Source organism: Nymphaea colorata, chromosome 5, assembly GCF_008831285.2.
Source record: "Nymphaea colorata isolate Beijing-Zhang1983 chromosome 5, ASM883128v2, whole genome shotgun sequence".
NCBI classification, from domain to species: Eukaryota; Viridiplantae; Streptophyta; class Magnoliopsida; order Nymphaeales; family Nymphaeaceae; genus Nymphaea; species Nymphaea colorata.
In genome coordinates this window covers 1,119,683-1,139,170 of record NC_045142.1, presented here as the reverse complement: position 1 = coordinate 1,139,170, position 19,488 = coordinate 1,119,683, and the positions used below count along the sequence as shown (strand labels likewise).

At 38.0% G+C, this 19,488-nt stretch overlaps 2 protein-coding genes across 4 annotated transcripts; both read left to right on the top strand.

Annotated features, from left to right (window-relative positions):
* Window positions 1-238: 238 nt before the first annotated feature.
* LOC116254837 (ribonuclease II, chloroplastic/mitochondrial) lies at window positions 239-10,204 on the top strand. 3 transcript variants are annotated; one of them, XM_031630443.2, is made up of 15 exons: window positions 239-661; window positions 2,205-2,367; window positions 2,517-2,630; window positions 2,766-2,843; window positions 2,920-3,051; window positions 4,094-4,315; window positions 4,409-4,591; window positions 4,665-4,727; window positions 4,846-4,952; window positions 5,034-5,183; window positions 5,289-5,448; window positions 6,512-6,907; window positions 7,627-7,707; window positions 9,450-9,647; window positions 9,734-10,204. In XM_031630443.2, the coding sequence occupies exons 1-14, from the start codon at window positions 366-368 to the stop codon at window positions 9,564-9,566; spliced, it is 2,262 nt and encodes a 753-aa protein (XP_031486303.1). In that variant the 5' UTR covers window positions 239-365; the 3' UTR covers window positions 9,567-9,647; window positions 9,734-10,204. The 3 variants fall into 3 exon arrangements, with proteins under 3 accessions (XP_031486303.1, XP_031486302.1, XP_031486301.1); XM_031630442.2 differs by having other exon boundaries at window positions 240-661; window positions 2,208-2,367; window positions 7,627-7,851; XM_031630441.2 differs by having other exon boundaries at window positions 240-661; window positions 7,627-7,851.
* Window positions 10,205-11,868: 1,664 nt separating this feature from the next.
* Window positions 11,869-18,435, top strand: LOC116254471 (uncharacterized). The gene is made up of 4 exons (XM_031629870.2): window positions 11,869-12,031; window positions 12,902-13,947; window positions 17,250-17,366; window positions 17,516-18,435. Exons 2-4 carry the CDS (start codon window positions 12,904-12,906, stop codon window positions 18,218-18,220), a joined length of 1,866 nt encoding a protein of 621 aa, XP_031485730.1. The 5' UTR covers window positions 11,869-12,031; window positions 12,902-12,903; the 3' UTR covers window positions 18,221-18,435.
* Window positions 18,436-19,488: the final 1,053 nt, after the last annotated feature.

The following is a 19,488-nucleotide window of genomic DNA, read 5'->3' as shown; positions in this document are numbered from 1 at the left end:
TACTGTCTCATAAATTTGCTTAAAAAATGAAGCAGATTCACAAAACATTTATTACAGTTCCATGGGACATTAATGTATATTACTTTAGCCAAACATCCCCTTGATTGACAAAAGACAAAATTCGACCGTTGCTGCTCTTTATTTGGATCCTAATGCGGACAGTCATCATTTGGAGCATATCCGACCCGCTTGCGCTTCCGTGTCCCGCTTTTGGGGGCAGGGAGTGCATCGAGATGAGGCTCATCTTCACTTCCCAGTTCTCGCGCTCTCAGGCTAGCAGCGGTCCCTCCCGCCATTGCCTGGAATGTAGTAGCCAGTAGGGCAAAGAAATTCAAAGAAAAGAGAGAGAGAGAGAGAGAGTGGTGATGATGGCGATGGCTGTTCGCGCGGCGAACGCCTGCTCGGCCCTCAGTCGATCCCCGTCCCCGCCTTCCACCTCTTGCCAGCACCGCTTCCGCCGATTCCTTTGTACTCGGCGGAAGGGGAATTCCTGCTTAGGGTTCTCTGTCTATGGGGCTGCTCCGAGGCGGGGGAATGGCGCCGTTGCTCTGTCCTGCTACGGACTCCGGTTCTGCTCGACGCAGGGTCTGCTCGCCATCGTCATGGAGGAGCTACAGGAGATGCGAGCCTCACGAAGAACGAAGGCTCGTGCCAGCGGAAAGTAAGGGATTTTTCGTTTTTTCTTCTCTCCGTTGAATTCCTTTAATTTTGAATGCGAGCCTCACGAAGAGCGAGGGCTCGTGCCAGCGGAAAGTAAGGGATTTTTCGTTTTTCCTTCTCTCCGTTGAATTCCTTCAATTTTGAATTGTGTATAAATGGTTTGATGGTTTCACAACTATCTAGTTCCTTTGATCGATCATTGGGAAACTAGCTTTTTCTATGGTTGTGGAACGGGCATTTGGTTGAATGCCATGGAGATTGTAAGGATTACGCGTTATTTTGCTATTTTTCTGAGAAAGTTCGATTTTATGTATATATTTGTTGCAACTTCCATGGTGCAAGTTCGTGAAATTTGTGATATGATGTAAGTCTTTCGAAGCAAAGAAACTGATCTTCATTGTGTTTCCATGTGACTTATCGTGCACCATTCCTTCATTCGTCAATTCTTTCTTCAAATTGTTGTCGGTAGATGTTGTATCTTTCTGTGTCTCTTCAGGTGTTCTGTCTTTCGGATAATGATTTGAATTAACTTCTCAGAAGAATAAGAGAATCATAATCTTTAAGATAATAAATTTGTACTCTTCTGTTTGAAGTAATTATGCAAAATCACAAGAGGAAGAAATTAGTCTTTCGTGATTCTTGTAATTTTGGTTCCACATTTACTGGTCAATTTTTGGGCAATTATTTGAATTTTAAAATGATTATGCTTAACATCAATAAAGGAGGAAAGTTGACATAGTCTAGTCCAATCACATGCTTTTTGAGGCATCTCCCCTGTTGAGGTCTCACATCCTAGGGAAGCAAACAAGAAAAAGGATAGACATTGTTACATCCGAAGGTTAGATAGAAGAGGGCACAAAAAATGGTTTGGAGTTGGTGTGCTGGGTATGCTGCAGAGACCTCCTATTTGTCCTACTACTTTAGGATGAAACTGTTCTTTGCTTTGACACCCATCCTTCACACTCGAGAGACATCCATTAATTCACTGACTATCTTTGCTTTGACACCCATCCTTCACACACGAGAGACATCCATTAATTCACTGACTATCTGTCTGACGGGTAGGAAAGGTAGACTTCTGATGAAGGCAACTATGAAGATAGAAAACTTATATTTGGCTTTTGCGTGCCTACTTTGAATAGAAGTTTCTTTCTTAAAAGCTATGTTTGTACCTTCCATTTTACACTGCATCTCTTTCCATCATTCTGAGAGCTCTCCTTCCACGTCCCTTTTGCTCACATGAAAGATGTACTCTACATGTCCCTTTTTTGCGCTATTCTTTGAGTCTGGCAAAAACAACTGTTCTATTTGAATTCAGTCTTGCACCCATGACTTGACAGTATATGTTAGCAAGTTTCTGTGAGAAACCTGGCAATCCTGTCAGTGTTGAGGAAGTTTTTTTTTTCTTTCTTTTTCTTTTCTTTTCCCATATTGTAGCATCTATTATGAGGTTCACATTTGCTTGCTTCTGAGATATCCATTGTTTTTTTTTCAGACTAAACCAGTATGCTCTTTTTTCAATTCATCACCTCTATTATTTTTAGCAGAACTGAATTGGTGAGTAATAAGGACCTGTCAGAAGAAAAGCTTGAAAAACGGGTCCTGCAGAAGGGAATGTTGCTGGAGTTTCGGAAGGATTCTGAAAGGATTTTATTGGCAGTAGCTCAGAGACCTGATGGAAAGAAAAACTGGATGGTGTCTGATCAGGTCCTTACTAAAAACAAGTATTAGTAATTAGTAATTTAGTATTACTAACTGTTCAATGGGTTGCCTTCTTTCATTGTCCTTGTGATGTATTCCACAGTTCCTTGATGACTCTTATTGCTTTCTTTTATCATCTGAAATTATACATGCAGAATGGGACTGTCTCCTCCATAAAGCCCCAACAGGTCACATATATTATTCCTGGTATTGAGGGCTTTGACCATTCTGAAATCTCAGACTTCATCAAGAAAACTGAGAGTCTTTTGGTGAGTTTTGCATATATTGCATATTTTATTTGTTTTATACTTTTGTTTCATTATTTTTGACTAATTATTATTGTGGATTCTACTTTTATTGAGTATGCATGGTTGGATAATTTTTTCTTACTAATTATTACTTAGGATCCTACTCTTATTGAGTATGCTTGGGAGGAGTTGCGAGAGACAAACAAGGCAGTGACTGCTGAAGAGCTAGCAGAGGTTCCCTTTTCTACAAAACATTTTACTCTTTAGCATTTCTTTAGGCCAGCATTTTGATGGAGGGCTACATCTGCAGATAATTTATGGTGCAACAGAGTCACTGGAAAGTTATTGTGCACATCTTTTGCTCTCAAAAGATGAGATATACTTCAGCGTGTTGGAATCTAAAGGATACTGCCCTGTGTATGGACCTCGCCCAGTTCAACAGGTGACTTATCCAATTAATGCTGGTGAAAGCTACATATCACTTTTAGTCTATACATGGTATATAAAAGATGTGCATACGTTAAAAGTATAACAAATATTGTCATTGTTCACCTGCATCTCTTCTTCCCTTATTTTATACCTCTAGTTTAGAAAGTTTGTATGCAATTTGAACATTAGCAAAGTACGGAAAATATGTTAAACAAATTATAAACTTCTAGAGAGGCAAGCTATCAATGTTCGCGTCTTTTACACAATGACCCCTAGACCGTCATTCCTTGGCAACCTTATGGACACTTTTGTTTTCCAAACTAGAAGTGTTAGAAAAATTTGGTTGTTGAGACTGCATGTTCTGCATTCTGAAATGTCTTATATACAAAGCATTTGCCATCAAATACTTTCTATGCAGTACATTTAAAGACTATAACTTTAGAACAGATTAATTTTTGCATTTTGGTAGACAATCTACTTGACTCGCAATGTACCATTACCATTACCAGAAGCGAGATTTCAGATGAGAAAAGAAGAGACAAAATTCTGGTAGCAAAAGGAACAAAACAGTAAAAGGGACCTTAGTCATTATAATGCAATGCAACTTTTATCGATATGAATGATAAAGAATCTCTCTCTCTCTCTCTCTTTTTGTCTCACTGACCTTGATTCTTTAGTATTCATATTAGGGAAGTTGCATTGCATTCTGATGGTTAAGGTTCCTTTTAAGTTTTAAATGTTTGTTTCCTTTTGCTGCCCAGTAATTTTATCTCTTCTTTTCTCGTCAAAAAATGCTTCTGCTAATAGTACATTGCAACTTGCAAGTCAAGTAGTTTTCTTACCAAAATGCAAAACCAATCTGTTCTATGTGGAACTTGGGGCAGTCATATCCTGCATGTACTTTGACATGTTTTTGAGGATATGTATTGGTTAAGTGATCATGGTGCATGATGATCCCTTGTTCGTTTTGTTTCTGATGTTGTCTTTCCTTTTCTTTTTTGCGTGTACAATTTTTGTTTGTGCAAATATGATTTTATTAAATCTATATAGATCAGGTAGAAGAGCTTCTATTTCGGAAGCATGCTAAGGAAGTTGCTGAGAAAGAGCTAGAAGAATTTGGCCAGTTGATAAGATCTGCAAAAATGATGCCTTCACAATCTAAGCCTCCCAAACACTTTTGGATAGGAGAAGAGAAAATCCGTAATAGAGTTGAAGCTCTGGAAGCTTATGCTCTTGATAGATGTAGGAATGATGAGCAAAAGAAAATGGCTGGCAACGTAAGTCGATTGATATGATTACTGTAATGGTGTAATATCCCTGATGTTTTAAATGTTTGAGCTAATTTTGAGTAATCTTGGCATTTTTCATAGATATTGAAAAGTTGTGGACTACAGAAGGCTTCTGCTGCTGCTATGAATCTGCTGATTGATATAGGATACTTCCCTATACATGTAAATCTTGATCTTATGAAGCTGAATATCCCCACCGAATACTCGGAAGAGATTCTGTTGGCTGCTGATGAGGTTTTGTCTCTTCAGCCTGATCCAGATAAGGTAGCTCCTGTTTCTTCTTCCAGGGGATTGGCTTGTTACATGAGCTCAGTCATGTGCCTATTATTTATTTCAGATGATCCGGAAAGATCTTACGTTCTTAAAGGTCTATGCGATTGATGTTGATGAAGCTGATGAGGTAGCTAAACTGTGATATTTGTTTCTTCTGGGAGGAACATTATTGCCCTGAAAGTTTTTGACATTAGCTATATTTCCTGAATCAACATCGTTTGATTGCATCTTTTACATTGATGCAGCTAGATGATGCATTAAGTGCAGAGAGGATGCAGGATGGTCGAATCAAAGTTTGGATTCATGTTGCTGACCCTACACGATTGTTAAAACCTCAGAGCACGATAGACAGGTAAGTAAGATCTTTGTGAGCTTGTAGTTTAATTTTTCTAATCTTGTCCTCATCCTGAATATTGCCTATGATCCTCTATAGGGAAGCAATGAAAAGAGGAACTTCAGTTTTTTTGCCTACTGCAACTTACCCAATGTTTCCTGAAAAGATTGCTATGGAGGGAATGAGTCTCAAGCAAGGACATGTTTGCAGTGTTGTCAGTGTGTCTATTATATTGCGTGAAGATGGCAGGTAAGTTGTGTAGTTCATTTTACATGTAATATAGCCCAATAGACTTTCTTTGCTAAACCAGGATCTTCTCACACCGCTGTTTATGCTTTTTATATGGTTTTCAAGTATTGCAGAATATGAGGTTCAAAATTCTATTATCAGACCTACCTACATGTTAACATATGAGAGTGCATCCGAGTTGCTTCTTCTTAACTTGGAGGAAGAATCAGAACTTAAGCTTCTTTATCAAGCTGCTACTCTTCGCTTTCAGTGGCGTCTTCAGCAGGTTGTTTTTTATTCCTTTTTTCTTATACTTTTTGTTGGAAAGCGTAAGAGGTGTTTGATAATTTATCTGTATGTCAGGGGCCAACAAAATGATGTGGTTTTTTATGTGGCTTGTTTGGTTGGATTTGCACTCTTGCCCTTGAATGGATGCATGAATGATGGCTCAGTTTACTCTGATTACTTTAGGACGTTGTCTTGTTCAGCTTGTGTTGCACAAAGTTGAAATTTGCAGATTTGTTATAGACTATAGTAGTGACTTTGTCAAGTCAGTCTCATCAAAAAGGTTCTATTGGTTTTCAAGTTGTAGTAAACCAAGTGGCAGCTTATGTACGTATTATGTGAGGCATGAAGCATCTGCAGTTTGTACTCCTTGCTTCTGCTTGGAGTTTTCCTAAATCATTAGAAATAGATGTCCTTTATATATCAAATCTCTGTCGCAAAGGAAATTCTAAAGGCTATCTTGTGTGCTAGTTTAAACAAGTTGAAGCCAGCTAGAAGCTTCAACCTGATGCTGGTTTTCCCTAGTACTAAATATATCTAGCATCCTTTTTTTTTTCTAGACCAGGGCGAGATAAAGCCGAAAACAGGTAAAAACAGTTTGACAGAAGGCCCATTGTATTCTGAAAGTGTGGGCCATGAGGGCCTGCTTCTTGTGGGACAGTTATGCTTGATATTACCATTCCTGTATGCAAAGGATATGTCAACTAATACCTTTGATCATGCTGCGAATGTGATATATTATACTGTTGACAAATTCAGCATTCTCTACAAAATTGTAGTGGTAGGTGATCTCATGGCTGCTCCTGTCTGTAAACCAAGCTACTAAGTTGCTAATATGGAACACTGTGTTAACCAGCTCCAACCTGGAACGTGTTATTTTGCGCTTCTAGGAGCGTGTTTTATTTCCTAATGCTGTTTAATGTTGTAAGTGTCCACTCTTTGCTATGCTTTTATGCATTAAGCAGCACACTTCTGCTACTTTTCCATACTTTCGCTATTGAATTTGTATCTTTCATTTTTCACAATTTTGTATGCTAGGTGATTAACAAATCATAAACTTGCAGGGAGCCATTGATACAGGAACTATAGAAGCTCGTGTCAAGGTGTCAAATCCAGATGATCCAGAGCCTCTGATCAACTTGTATGTTGAAGATCAGTCTGCATCAGCTATGCGTCTTGTCTCAGAGATGATGATACTTTGTGGGGAGGCTATAGCCTCATTTGGTTGCAGCAAAAATATTCCCCTCCCATACAGAGGACATCCTCAGTCAAGCACATCTTTTTCTGCATTTGCACATCTTCCTGAAGGACCTGCCCGGACTTCAACTTATACTAAGGTACTACGAGCTGCAGAATTGGACTTCAGAAAGCCAATACGTCATGGACTTCTTGGTCTGTCTGGATATGTGCAGTTCACATCTCCCATACGAAGATACCTTGACCTTCTTGCTCATTACCAGGTATATTTCTTTGTATTCTTCATGCCAGTTAGGTGCATATTGAATTTTGTCCTATCATTGGATAATAGTCTGGCTTCAGAATTGGAATTGATGGTTGCTGGTAATGGGCGTTTCTGAAGTAGTTTCAAATCTGGGATTGGTTTAAACTGCATAGCCACAAGAATCACAATGTTTTAGAGAATATTGTGATATAGCAAGAAGAATGATGACAAAAAAAAGACAAAATATGTGTTTTTTTAAACATGAAAATATATTTATCATGTTTTTCTTGTGTTTTTTTCCGTCTTTTGCCCATTCTTTTCCTTTTATTCTTTTAGGTTAGTGACGTCATGGATTCATCTCAAATTGAATGATTGATTGTCATATTTATCATCATTAAGTCATTATTTTTATCATTTTATCTAATTTTTTTAAATCCCCTTCTCTTATTTATTTCTCATTTTTTGTACTTTGACCTGATTTTTAGGTTTTTTTCATTTTTCAAAAATTTTCTGAGATTTTTTCCCAAAATTTTCTTGAGAAAACAACTTTGCCGAAAAATACCCGAGAAAAACTGTGCTGTTAAAAACACTGAGAACAATATTTGTAGCCTTCACTGAGGATTTGAGATCTCAAGGAGTCTTTGGACATGAATGTCCTGGTCATTTTCTCAATTATTTACCTTTTTTTTTTTGACAATGCATGTGATGCTTATAGTATTGTTTATACTTTATATGCAGGTGAAAGCTTTACTGAGGGGAGACTCACTACCTTTTTCTGCTGGTCAATTGGAAGGGATAGCATCCATGACAAATGTGAAGGTTAGAATTGCAAAAAAGTTGTCTAGCGACAGTTTACGGTATTGGTTATTGGAGTTCCTGAGGCGACAACCTAAAGACAGGAAATATCGTGCTTTGGTGCTTAGATTTATAAAAGATCGTTTAGCAGCATTGCTTTTGTTGGAGGTAACATAGATGTTCCCGTCTTGCTTTGTAATGACTATTTGTACTCCATTTTTGGATAGATCAGATGCAAGTTAGCTTTACATACTTTTATTTGGAGATAGGACTTGCTGCCTATAGTACTTAGGTTTATTTGAAATTATCTTGGAAGTAAGCTTGAATTGTCCAGGCTCAAGGGCAATGTTGCAAGGACATGCATAGCAGTAAAAGATACTTTCCCTTTTGTCACCTCTCAGGAATGGTACATAGATTGACATGGCAAGAAAATAAAGTAAACTTTAGTATCTTTGTCTCATGACTGTGACTGTGTGTAATGTAGCATCAGTAAAATCCACATAATATTGGAATAAACTTTTCATGCCAGTTGGGCAGATCTGGTGCATGATACGTGCTATGTCCGTGTTTTAGTGTTTATAGGTTCTGACTATCAACATTTAAGTGGTCCGTGGTGTTGTAAAAGTAGAAGCGCTTTTATAGATTGACAGCTGAATATGTTCATGCATCAGTTATAGGATTGGTTGTCAAAGGGGATCTGCATTTTTTCAAGTACACTTGCAAATTTGAAGTACATGGTGACTAGACTAACAATCATGAGACAGATAAAAACTCAATGAACAGATGCATTAGTAACCAAGTGTGGGATGACTCAGGTCTTAGATGGTGGTTGGAGAAAAAAAAAGGTGTTATGGTTGCTTGATATCAGTCTCAGGTACCATTACGCTATCAACTTTTTGACAATTTTGTTAGATAGAAACAGAGGACGAATGGGAAATAGTAGAACTTGAAAAGGAAAAATCAGTTGGTTGGAAGGGTATACAATTTTTTACCATAGCTTTTGAATGCTTTTAGTAAGCTCGACTGATTTGTTTGTCATGTAGTTCATATGTAATCGCTTCTATTGCTTTTCCTTCTATTAATTATTGTTCTTCTCTTTATCCATTCCTCCAGAAAATCGTTTACAGATCTATTTATCTTATTTTGTTTTGAATTTCTCCTTCTTCCACGTCTGCTCTAAGATTATGGAAAAGCTCAACTGAATGGCTCCAGGTATTGCTAACTTGAATCTTGGACCTTGGTGGCATGACCTCATGTAAATGGCAGAAAACTATGAACTAGTTTTTACCTTTTTACAACTGTGGTCTGTATTTTCTTGAAAGAATACGTTTATTGTCTGACATTGGTACATCCTTTCAGATGGCGAAAGCATTCAATTGAGTCTGTCATGCCTTATATATGTTTTATTTATTTTCGAAAATCCCATATCCGTGGTTAGCAGCATGGAGCAATTCATCAACTGTTTGAGGTCGTTTCTTTGTGAATACCTGGTGAAACTTTTCCTGCCTTTTCCTTCTAAGAGTCGGTGACATGGAAATATTGCAATTTGATGATCTTGGTTGACCCTCAGAAGCTCTTTTTGAGTTTTAAGTAATTATCGCAAGCTTTGTTCATGGTTCTTGGGACAATATTTTCCATAACGTTTCTTGATCTCTTTGTTGTTGACCCTCAGAAGCTCTTTTTGAGTTTTAAGTAATTATCGCAAGCTTTGTTCATGGTTCTTGGGACAATATTTTCCATAACGTTTCTTGATCTCTTTGTTGTAGATTGGAGTTCAGGCATCTGCTTCAGTATCTATAGGTGTTCAGATTGGGGACGAGGTAGACATTCAGGTTGAAGAATCACATCCCCGTGCTGACATTCTCACCGTTAAGGAAGTCTAGGTGAATCCCCCAAATGTTGCATGACGTTGATCATCACAAGATTCCAGCTTGGCATTTTGTCTGCTGCCAAGACAAAATCAGGTAGCTATTATGTTGCATATTGAGTGCAGTTTATTATGATTTATTGCAAGTCAATTTGTAAGTGCTGATTTCATGTGTTAAACCAGGAAGTTCCTGAGTTTCTGGTTAGCGAGACAAAAAGGAGTCGGCCAGAGTCCAGACTAGTGACTGCTGATTTCCTGTTTGAATTGTTGGAATAAAGTTAGTGGACGAGAGCGGTCCCTCATAGAGCATCCCATGTCGGTTGAGGCACAATCAGATATAGTCTTTAATGAGATTGTTGCGGTGGCTTGACCTTGGATTCCAAAGTTGATAGTTAAATGGATGCAAGTTTCATGATTGCGGGAGGGAGCAAGCTGACCATGGTATTGATACGCAGTTGTAAGTACAGATTTTGATTGGGCTTGAGAATCGTAGCAGTCAATAGAGATGCTAAAACGGATGGCAACGATTCTTGGAGAGTTTATGCCCTCTTAAGCATTTATTGCAGCTGAATTTTTTTCCCCTTTGATCTTTCTGTATGGAAGTTAAGCAGGAACGTGCAGTTTCTAATGTATAGATGAGTTCTCCTTTTTTCCTTTGAGATGTTGGTCTTATTCGTGATTCTGGAAAGTAGAAGCTGCATTAAAAATTGAATCAATTAAAATGATGAATTCTGCAAGTCAACGGAAAGCCACCGACTTCAGATTAATTGGATGTATAGATCTCTCGAAATTGTGCACCGTAACTGTGTTTGGCAGCTATTTTTCAACTGTAATGATCTCGATATTCATTTTTCGGGTTGTGTAAGTAGTTTTTGGGTTAACTTTATTTGGATATTGACAAAAATATCTATATCCTACAAAAAAATTGAATGTTTTTGTCCCAGCATTTGGAGTTCTTAACAAATCCTTCTTAGGCATCTGCATTAGGTAATTGAGTTGAATTTTAGTTTATGGACCATGATAACGCCATGAACTGTCAAAGGATTGAAATTCATTTCTAACAGTTTATGGGCCATCATGAGCCACACACATCCCTGCATGAGCGAGCTCATTCGAGGCAAGTGTAGAATTGCCACGGCTGGGACTTGATCTAAGGTTCTTTTGGTTGCTGCTGCTCGAGATATGGTGAGATTGGCCACCTTCCCTTGTGGCAGAGTAGTATAGCAACATTTCGAAGAAGATAGCGTAGCAACAGTCAAGATGCACGGTTGACAAGAGCTTGGACTTATTTAAAGTCTTTACAAATGTTATTAAAATGGTCCTTGATCGGTTAGTTCGAATCCAATTGGTGGCAACTCGGTTCGATTTATTCGCTGATGCATGAGTGCCATGTGACATTTACTATTTTTGTTTTATTACTTTTAAGCAGTTCTACTAGTGTATACGATAATAGTTTTCTTTTGTGATACATGACCGAAGTCTGGCCAATTTGATCCACATTCAAATTCAAATTTTTATTACACTGGTCCCTTCTTACATTGCTTTTATTGACTTCGTGATATTGCATAATTTGTCCTCTTCACAAACACTATGTGATCATGCCAAGCCGTTTGATATAAAAATAAGACCAAAGAAGAATCTATTATATTTGCATATAGCTCAACCCTTAATTGGTTTGGACCCTCGTTGGGCCTAGTATGAAAGCCAACCTAATCAGACTAATTGGGGTTCAGATTTGGTGATTAGGCATATCTGAAATACTGGTTTCCCTAGTTAAACAGAGGGGGCATTTAAAAACAAAGATACTTAACATAAATGATTGAGATAGATTCATGAAACATTATTTATGAAACACTGCGGGTGTTCATAATTCGAAATGCCCCATAAAGGTTTATATGTTCGAATCCTACGTGAACCTGCTCGAGCCAGATAGGGCCAGTCTTGCTTGCTTGACCGAGCTCAGTTGGCTCAGCCCACATGCTGGTAACCCGAATGCAGTTGCAAGCAAGTCGGATCAGGTTTGCACCGGGATTCAACTTCCAATAAGTGGGCCTGGATCCTTACCCAGATAAAATAAGATCTTGGATCTGAACTAGCCAATGGGTCGTATGGAATAGGTGTAAAAAGATCAATTTATGGACCTATCTGCTTATCTCTAAGTCCGGATCCGACTGAACGGATTCAAAATCAGATCAGTTCGTAATACCAACTTCGTAAATTCTGGATCCGGGGACCGGGAGCCACCTGAGGGTTTATCTTGAATCGGGTCGGAATCGGGTAAAGGGCTGATCGAATAAGTCCACCTGTCGGCGGTACAACGGGCACCAGCCGGGGAAGCCATTTTAGGTTTTGATTAATAAGACGAGCGGGAGAGGCCTCTAGACTCCGCCATTTATCTTGACACCTACGCTTATTTGGGCATTGTGGATTTTTGGTGCTGTCCATCTGTTTCTCTGATTTTGGTTGTTCGGGTTTTGGAAGGTAAGCCTGCTTATCTTTTCTGTGGTTTTTGCCTCTTTCGTTCTGTCTGCTATTTAACGAAATTCATCTGTTCTTTGTTGGTTTCATTTGTTATTTGGCTGTCTGATTGATCTCCCTTCTGAATGACTACATCTCCCTTCTGAATGACTACCGGAAATGAGGAACTAAGATTGCATTTTATCATGGGTGGAGTTCTATATTCTTTTTGTGGTTGAGTTTGTGCCTGCATAAAACGTGAGAGTGGGACTGGGTTTTGGTTCTGATTGAAATTTGTGATTTTGTGACTCTAAAAGGTGATAAAGTAGGGTTCCCCTTGCTGTTTCTGTTGTGTTTATCTGTATGGACGCGGCGAACCCTTCTTTGCGAATCTCTCATGGCTCTCTTTCATTCCTCCTGTCATCTGTACTTCAGATATCAACTTGTTGGCAGGAGTTGAATGTAGTCTACTATTTTTATTTTGTTTGAGCACAGAATATTTTATTCATTCAATATGCAGAAGGCCAATTTCTAAATTGGGATCTTGAAGGTGGTGGTTCTGTTGTTTCTTCTGATAATCAGATTTATAGTTTCTGCTGGCTCTTATCATATTTATTTATCGGTTTCTGTTTGAAGACATGGTCAAAGCGAAGAAAGCTTGATCTCCTCCTGTCATCTCACATCTGTACTTCAGATATCAACTTGTTGGCAGGAGTTGAATGTAGTCCACTATTTTATATTGTTTGAGCTCAAAATATTTATTTCATTCAATATGCACAAGGTCAATTTTTAAATTGGGATCTTGAAAATGGTGGTTCTGTTGCTCTTCTGATAATCAGATTTATAATTTCTGCTGGTTCTTACCATATTTGTTTATTGGTTGCTGTTTGGAAGACATGGTCAGAGCAAATAAGGCTTGCATAGCTAGTGTACACAAAGTAACTGAGACCAAACCTAAGGAATCCAATTCGGAGCTTAATGCTGAGGATGCATCTTCTCTGGTCATCGAAGGGATGAGAGAGGAGAAACTGCAGGGAGAGTCTAATCCAAAAGTAAAAGAGGAGAAAGAGGCCAGTGATGATGCTGAAGAGGCGAAAGAGAAGAATAAGGGAAATGAAAAGGAAGAAGTTGAAGAAGCTAGGAAGAAGGACAATAGTGAAGTAGATGGGAATTTTGAAGCGAAAAAGGTGGATGAGGGTGGAAGGGAAGTGGATGCTAAAGAACCAAATAAGGACAAAGAGATGGAGATGGTCAAAGAGAGCAGGGAAGAAACAAAAAATGACAAAGGGAAGAAAAAGAAAATGACTAAGAAAACTACAAGATTGATAAAGAAGAAAAATATAGCAGCTAAAAATGATGACAAAGGGATTGTAGGTGTTGAAGATGGTGAGATGAAGAAAACTGTCAAAGGAGATGAGAAGAAGGAACAAATAAGCGTAGATGAGCAAAAGATGGAAGCAAATGCAGATGAAGCAAAGAAGGAGGCTAAGCCATGTATGGAAAATAAAGAGGTAAAGTTAAATGAGAAAAAGGAGCAAAAACTACAAAATAATGGGAAGAGGAAAAGGGAGAATAAGGTGGATGATTCATTAGTATCTCAAGAAACTAAAAGCTTAAAGAATAAGGATAAAGTAACAACTGAAAATGTTGAGATGGTTGCCAGTTATGCAGGGGATGCTGGCAAGACATCAGATTCCGGAATAAAAGAAAGTGCGGGTCTCATATTTATGTGCAGCAAGAACACAAAAAGGGACTGCTTCAAGTACAAGGTTCTAGGTTTGCCTGCTAACAAAAAGGAGCTGGTTGCAAAGGTTTACAAAGGGATGCGGCTATTCTTGTTTGATGTTGATCACAGGCTTATGTATGGAATCTATAGAGCTGCTGGACGTGGAGGGTATAATATTGAGCCCAGGGCTTTTAATTCTGCTTTCCCGTCACAGGTTCGTTAGGCTAAACATTTTCTTTCCATGGTCATTGTTAAATTGGATTTTTTTTTTAGATTTCAATGAAATTTGACATATGTTCTCATTTTTCCCAGTAGACTTGTACGATTATATCATTGTTTCAATAATTAGGAGTGACTACACAAACCATGTTTCATTAGGACTAAGTTAACTCTTTTGCATTCACGCACAATTTAGAATGATTTAATACATCATTCATATGATTGAACATTTTTTGCATAACTTAAAGGAATGGTGAAATATCCATCCTCCACTTTTCACTATGGCAGCCATGTCATACAAGTATCGGTACAGAACATCTTCAAAAAACTCGTGTACAAGTATATAAAACAAAAAGTAAGAATTCAGACACACAAAACATCACATTCATGATTCAAAATTTAGAGATTATGATAAAGAAACTAATTAACAAAGTATGAAAGTAACAAACATACTAATAATCCAAAATATATTAGCTTTATTGATCCTCATCAGTCTCGATCAAGGTTAGAAGGAATGACGGGTTCCGCAAGGTCCATATTAAGAGCATGCAAATCATGCTGTCCTTCAAGATCCACATCAATATTCTCTAGATGAACAGCCGAATGCTTGAATGATCTTGAACTGAAAGTTGCAACACCATGTGATTTAAGTCATTAGTTAACTTCAAGCTACCAATCAATATATCTATACATATCAAGGATAAAACTTAAAAACAATATCTATTATCATCCAAAGTGTGTGAAAGTAAGCATAGGTCGAAGTGATCATAAACTAAATTTTCTACTTGCTTACTAGTGACTCAATGAGTTTATTTATCTTGATGTTGTGAATTTGAGAATAAGTGCTTCAATTTATTTCACAACATGATGAGGTTGCAGGTTGGGATAATAACTTTATGCAAGCCATTGGAGATTTGGTGTTCCCACTCTAAAACATAAGCACAAGTTAATAGGATCTTCTTCATCTCTTGCCATCACAACTGCCAATGAACCATTTCTTCTACTTGAGAAGCTCGCAACATCATTATTTATTATTTTCCTAACAAATTTTCCCAAATATATCTCCCTATTGTTTGATAGTTTTGGATCATAGTCACAAAAAATGCTATAAAACCTGATAAATAAGTCAGTCATTTAAAACTTTAAAAATTGTTTTTTTATTTCAAAACAAAAAAGCAAAAAAATACATTTTTTCACTTTTTCATGTTTTTTCATTTTATTCATTTTTTGCATTTTTTAATGCCAAACTACTTGCTTTAATTTTTTTAATTTTTAGTTGTTGTTTATTTACTTATTTTGATATTTGTCTTACTAGTCTTTCACTTATTTTTACTCCCCTAATTTTTAGGTTTTTAAATTTTTTAAAAATTTACCATATTTTTTCTGTATTTTCAAGTTTGCTGTATTATACCCGAGAAAAATCGTTGCTGTTTAAAATGTGCCAATGTTTTTTATGACAATGTTTTGGATCTTGATTAGGAGCAAACAAGCATAAACCCATGCACTTTGTATTAACATGGAGTTCGCTTCCAACTATATAGCTATCCGTACCCTCTCACATCAATCCATGAGCCTCTTATATCATTCGATCATGGCATAGAAGCAAGTCAAAATAGAAAAACTCAATATTGGGTTTAGGGATAATCAGGCTTGAACTGATGACTTCCATGCCGTCAAGGTGACACTCTACCATTGGCTTACATCCCTCCCCTACTCCCTATCGAGAAATAGAATTAACTAATCCTAAGCCAAAGGATCAAGAAACTGAATGCCACTATCCTTGAACAACCCAGAGCCTGACCTTCTTTTCGTACAATTATGGTTATGGAAATAATGGAAAAAATCTGGTTCCATTGTCAACTGCTCCTATCGGAAGACTATGGATTCGAGCCATAGGATATCATCTCATAAAATCCATACTATTTTCTTGATCTAAATCGAGCAAATTCTACATGAAGAAAATCTTGTTCACCATGTCCTATTCGATACTAGTGGGAAAAGAACCTGACTTGGTATTGTTAAGATAGAAAAGAAAATACAAAAAAACTTAGAAAGCAGAACCAGCTCAAGATGATACGGATGAACCTGTATTTTTTGCGCCAAAGATCTTACCATTTCTGAAGGAACTGGAGGTACATCTCTTTTCAATGTCCATGCAAGAGTTCTTGTGTGTTTTCATGCTTTTTGGTATTTCAAACCTCAAAAATGGACAAATTCCTTTTGTTAGGAACACATACAAGATTCGTCACTACAAAAAGGATAATGGCAATCCGTCCTAACCTATGGTAATAGAAATATATGTCCTATCGAGATTGTGTTACCATGAAAGACTGATTCATTCATATTAACATGAGGGTCTAACTACATTGCAATGTCAGAATCTATGTTGTATATTTGAAACAAAGTTGACCTCCTTGCTGTCTCATGTTACAATCCTGTTCCTACTATTCCCTTCTTTCTCCTCGGTTCACAGAGATTAAACTATAGGACTGGTGCACTGCCAACAGTTCATCATGGAAGAGAGGACTCACCGTGCTGAGATTACTAACTAATACTAAGGCACTAGAAAAGATTGTGTTTTCTATACATTTCCAGGTTCCGTTGCTACCATGGGCCTTGCACAATTGATCAGATCATATAGATATCCCTTTAACATAGGTCATCGAAGGGATCTTAGACAACCTACCAAAGCACGAAATCCAGGACATGAAAAAGTCTTAATGATATAATCAAGTATTAGATAAGTAAGTCCGTAGTTGCATCACTTATTAAAAAATCAAAAAGCAAGGTGCTGTCTATTTACTGCGAAAAAAAAAGAAAATTAAAATATTATACATATCTGCATGAGATAAGGTTTGTTACTCTGCTGGACTAAACTTCAAACTTATTATCGGGAAATACTTGCTGTTGTATAACCTTAGGGGTGTGTATGCATGAAGGCCGATAGTATCATTGTTTACTAGCACCTTCTTGGCAGTCCTCATGCAAGGATTTTCTTGGGAGTCTTTTTGAATGATGTAACTTTTCTTAAAAGAAAAAATCATAATAACTTCCCACAAATTCCCAAGATAAGAACTTCCCTACAATATTTTCTTCCTGCAATATACTTATGGTTCTTGGAGAACCTATAATGAATTTTGTCTTTGGAAGGTTGATCTGGATAGATGGTTGGTCTCAAGTTGTTGAATTTAACAGAATTGACACTTTGATGCTAGTGGATCTTTCTTGACCCTTCATATCAAGTGAGGTTGGAGGGCAAGGAATAGCATGTCTGATCCTGTTCATTGTCATGACCAGGTTCGCTTCAAGGTTGTTAGTGAATGCACACCTTTACCGGAGGAAAAATTCAAGGCTGCAATCAATGATAATTATGTTGGGAGGAAAAGATTCAATATTGAGTTGACAGGTGAACAGGTTAGTGTGTTTCCAACATTAGCAGTGGTTTGGAAATTCAAGAAGCAAAGTTCTTGATGTCGAGAACTTGATGCTAGATTGGTCCCTTTTCTTGATGATACTTCCGAAGAGGTACTCACACCTGCATCTTTTGTTTGCATGCCATGCAGGTGAAAAAGCTCTGCAAGCTTTTTACATCAAGCAGAAACGATGACCTGGTCAGAAAAGATTCTGGTAGTTTGGGGATTGACAAGAGACAACGGAGGCGAGTGAGAGGTCGGAGACACGGAGAAAGGGTAAGGGATCAACGGCCAGCAACAACATCAAATAGGAGTCTTGGCGTCCATATGGGAACTTTGTCTAGGTCTATTGAGCTCTCAAGAGGGGATGAACCAGTGAGTAGGGTTCGTGGCATTGTAAGGGAAAGGGAACCGATTAGAGCTCATAGACTTTCTAGGGATAGTACCCTAATCAGTGGAGTTCATGGACTCCCAAGGGAGAATACACTAGTCAGTGAATTTCATGGACTTTCAAGGGAGAGATTCCCAAGGGAAAGGTTACTAGTTGATGGAGTTCATAGGAGAGAGACTGGCATTTATGACTATGACAGAGAAGCTAGTGACATCTACACCAGAGAAGTTTATGCATTACCACCTCTGCCTTCACAATCATATGTGCATGAAGATTCTCTACATGCAGATCTTCGTCGTAGAGAATTGGAAGTGGAAAGACGTGAGCGCAGGCTTTTGGAACTGGAGCAGAGGCAGAAAGAAATGATTCGATATGAACAACCTTACCAGTATAATGATCCCACCATATACCATGATAGACAATTGCCATATGCAACAGACTATACATCTAGGCGTGGATACTAACCTGGCAAAGCTGATTCAATTTACTGTGCAATGTAGTCGTTTATATGCTGTTTCTGTTTCATGTCTAAATTGCACGGGCAATGGTCTTTGCGTGCTGTCTGTTTTGTCTCTTTCTCACAATTGCATTTTGCAGCAATCCTCATTGTGCTATTCAATTGCTTGCCCGATGGGACATGAAATTCTGAAGGTCGTAACAAAGGAATTACTTTAATTTAGCTTGCTTTTCCTTTCTTTACCCAATTTAGTTAAACTGTGACAGTATGCTATTCGATGGTGTAACTGTGCCAGCTGTTACTTCATGTGAAGTCTTGGGAAACTTCCTTATGCTTGTGCTTAGTTCCATCCATGAAATCCCCATCTTTCACTAAAGGACCGTCTGTAAGCTTTTATGTAACTTCTACCATCCTACTTTTTGAGTTAACGACTTGGGCATGACTGGATCCTTATTTGTCAACGTGCTTGGGTTGTCATCATCTTATTATATCCCTGGATTGAGAGACGAGGCTGTAAATATCTTTCTGCTATAGTTTTCCGAAAACAATAGCTATGTTTAAAGGCTAGGCCCCTTATTAAGCTTCTAGAACTCTGCCGTATGCTTGCAGCAAATATGTTATTTAGTTCAAATGCATTTGTCGGTTTCGTTTCATCATGTGGAGCGTCTAATCGAGAAAGTTTGTCTTCAATGAGTTCACTATGCCATCCCATCACTGTAGCTTCTATGACGGTTTATTGGATTTGGTTAGAGACCCTTTCTGAGTGGCGAAGGTTGGAACAGCAATTTTTTCTCTTCTTTTTCCCAAGAGCTCCATGGTTGAATTTTGACTTGACTGGACTATGTAGCTGGCCATTTATGCGCCTTTTTTCAGCATATGAAAAAGATTGGCATGGCTTATATTCTCAGGCTTCCTTATGCTTGCCTGGCATGGACGAGTTTTGGTGCATGTCCATGTGTGCAATTTACAGTGCCTCGGGTTTCAAAGGTTTATGTTATTGCAGTGCCTGGCATGTACGAGCTAATGAATTGCTCTTCAATCTCTGGATGTAAAAGCAAATTGACTTTAGCCAGCGGTTGATGTAATTGCCAATTTCCATTTATTCTGATCGCCATTTCACACTATGGGAATGTCTGTTGGTTTCTCAGACAGTAAGCTTAAGCAGGTTCCCTACCAGTTTATTCCTCTGAACCGACTGTACACTGTGGCGTGCTGCAGTACATACTTGGATGGCCCCTTGTTAATTAATTTGTAATCTTAGATTGATGCCCTCTT

Coding starts and splice junctions, on each gene's coding strand:
- LOC116254471 (XM_031629870.2), top strand. CDS start 12,904: ATGGTCAGAGCAAATAAGGCTTGCATAGCTAGTGTACACAAAGTAACT. Junction 13,948..17,249: donor ATTCTGCTTTCCCGTCACAG/GTTCGTTAGGCT, acceptor TGTCATGACCAG/GTTCGCTTCAAGGTTGTTAG. Junction 17,367..17,515: donor TTGAGTTGACAGGTGAACAG/GTTAGTGTGTTT, acceptor CATGCCATGCAG/GTGAAAAAGCTCTGCAAGCT.
- LOC116254837 (XM_031630441.2), top strand. CDS start 366: ATGATGGCGATGGCTGTTCGCGCGGCGAACGCCTGCTCGGCCCTCAGT. Junction 2,631..2,765: donor AGAAAACTGAGAGTCTTTTG/GTGAGTTTTGCA, acceptor ATTATTACTTAG/GATCCTACTCTTATTGAGTA. Junction 5,449..6,511: donor TTCAGTGGCGTCTTCAGCAG/GTTGTTTTTTAT, acceptor ATAAACTTGCAG/GGAGCCATTGATACAGGAAC.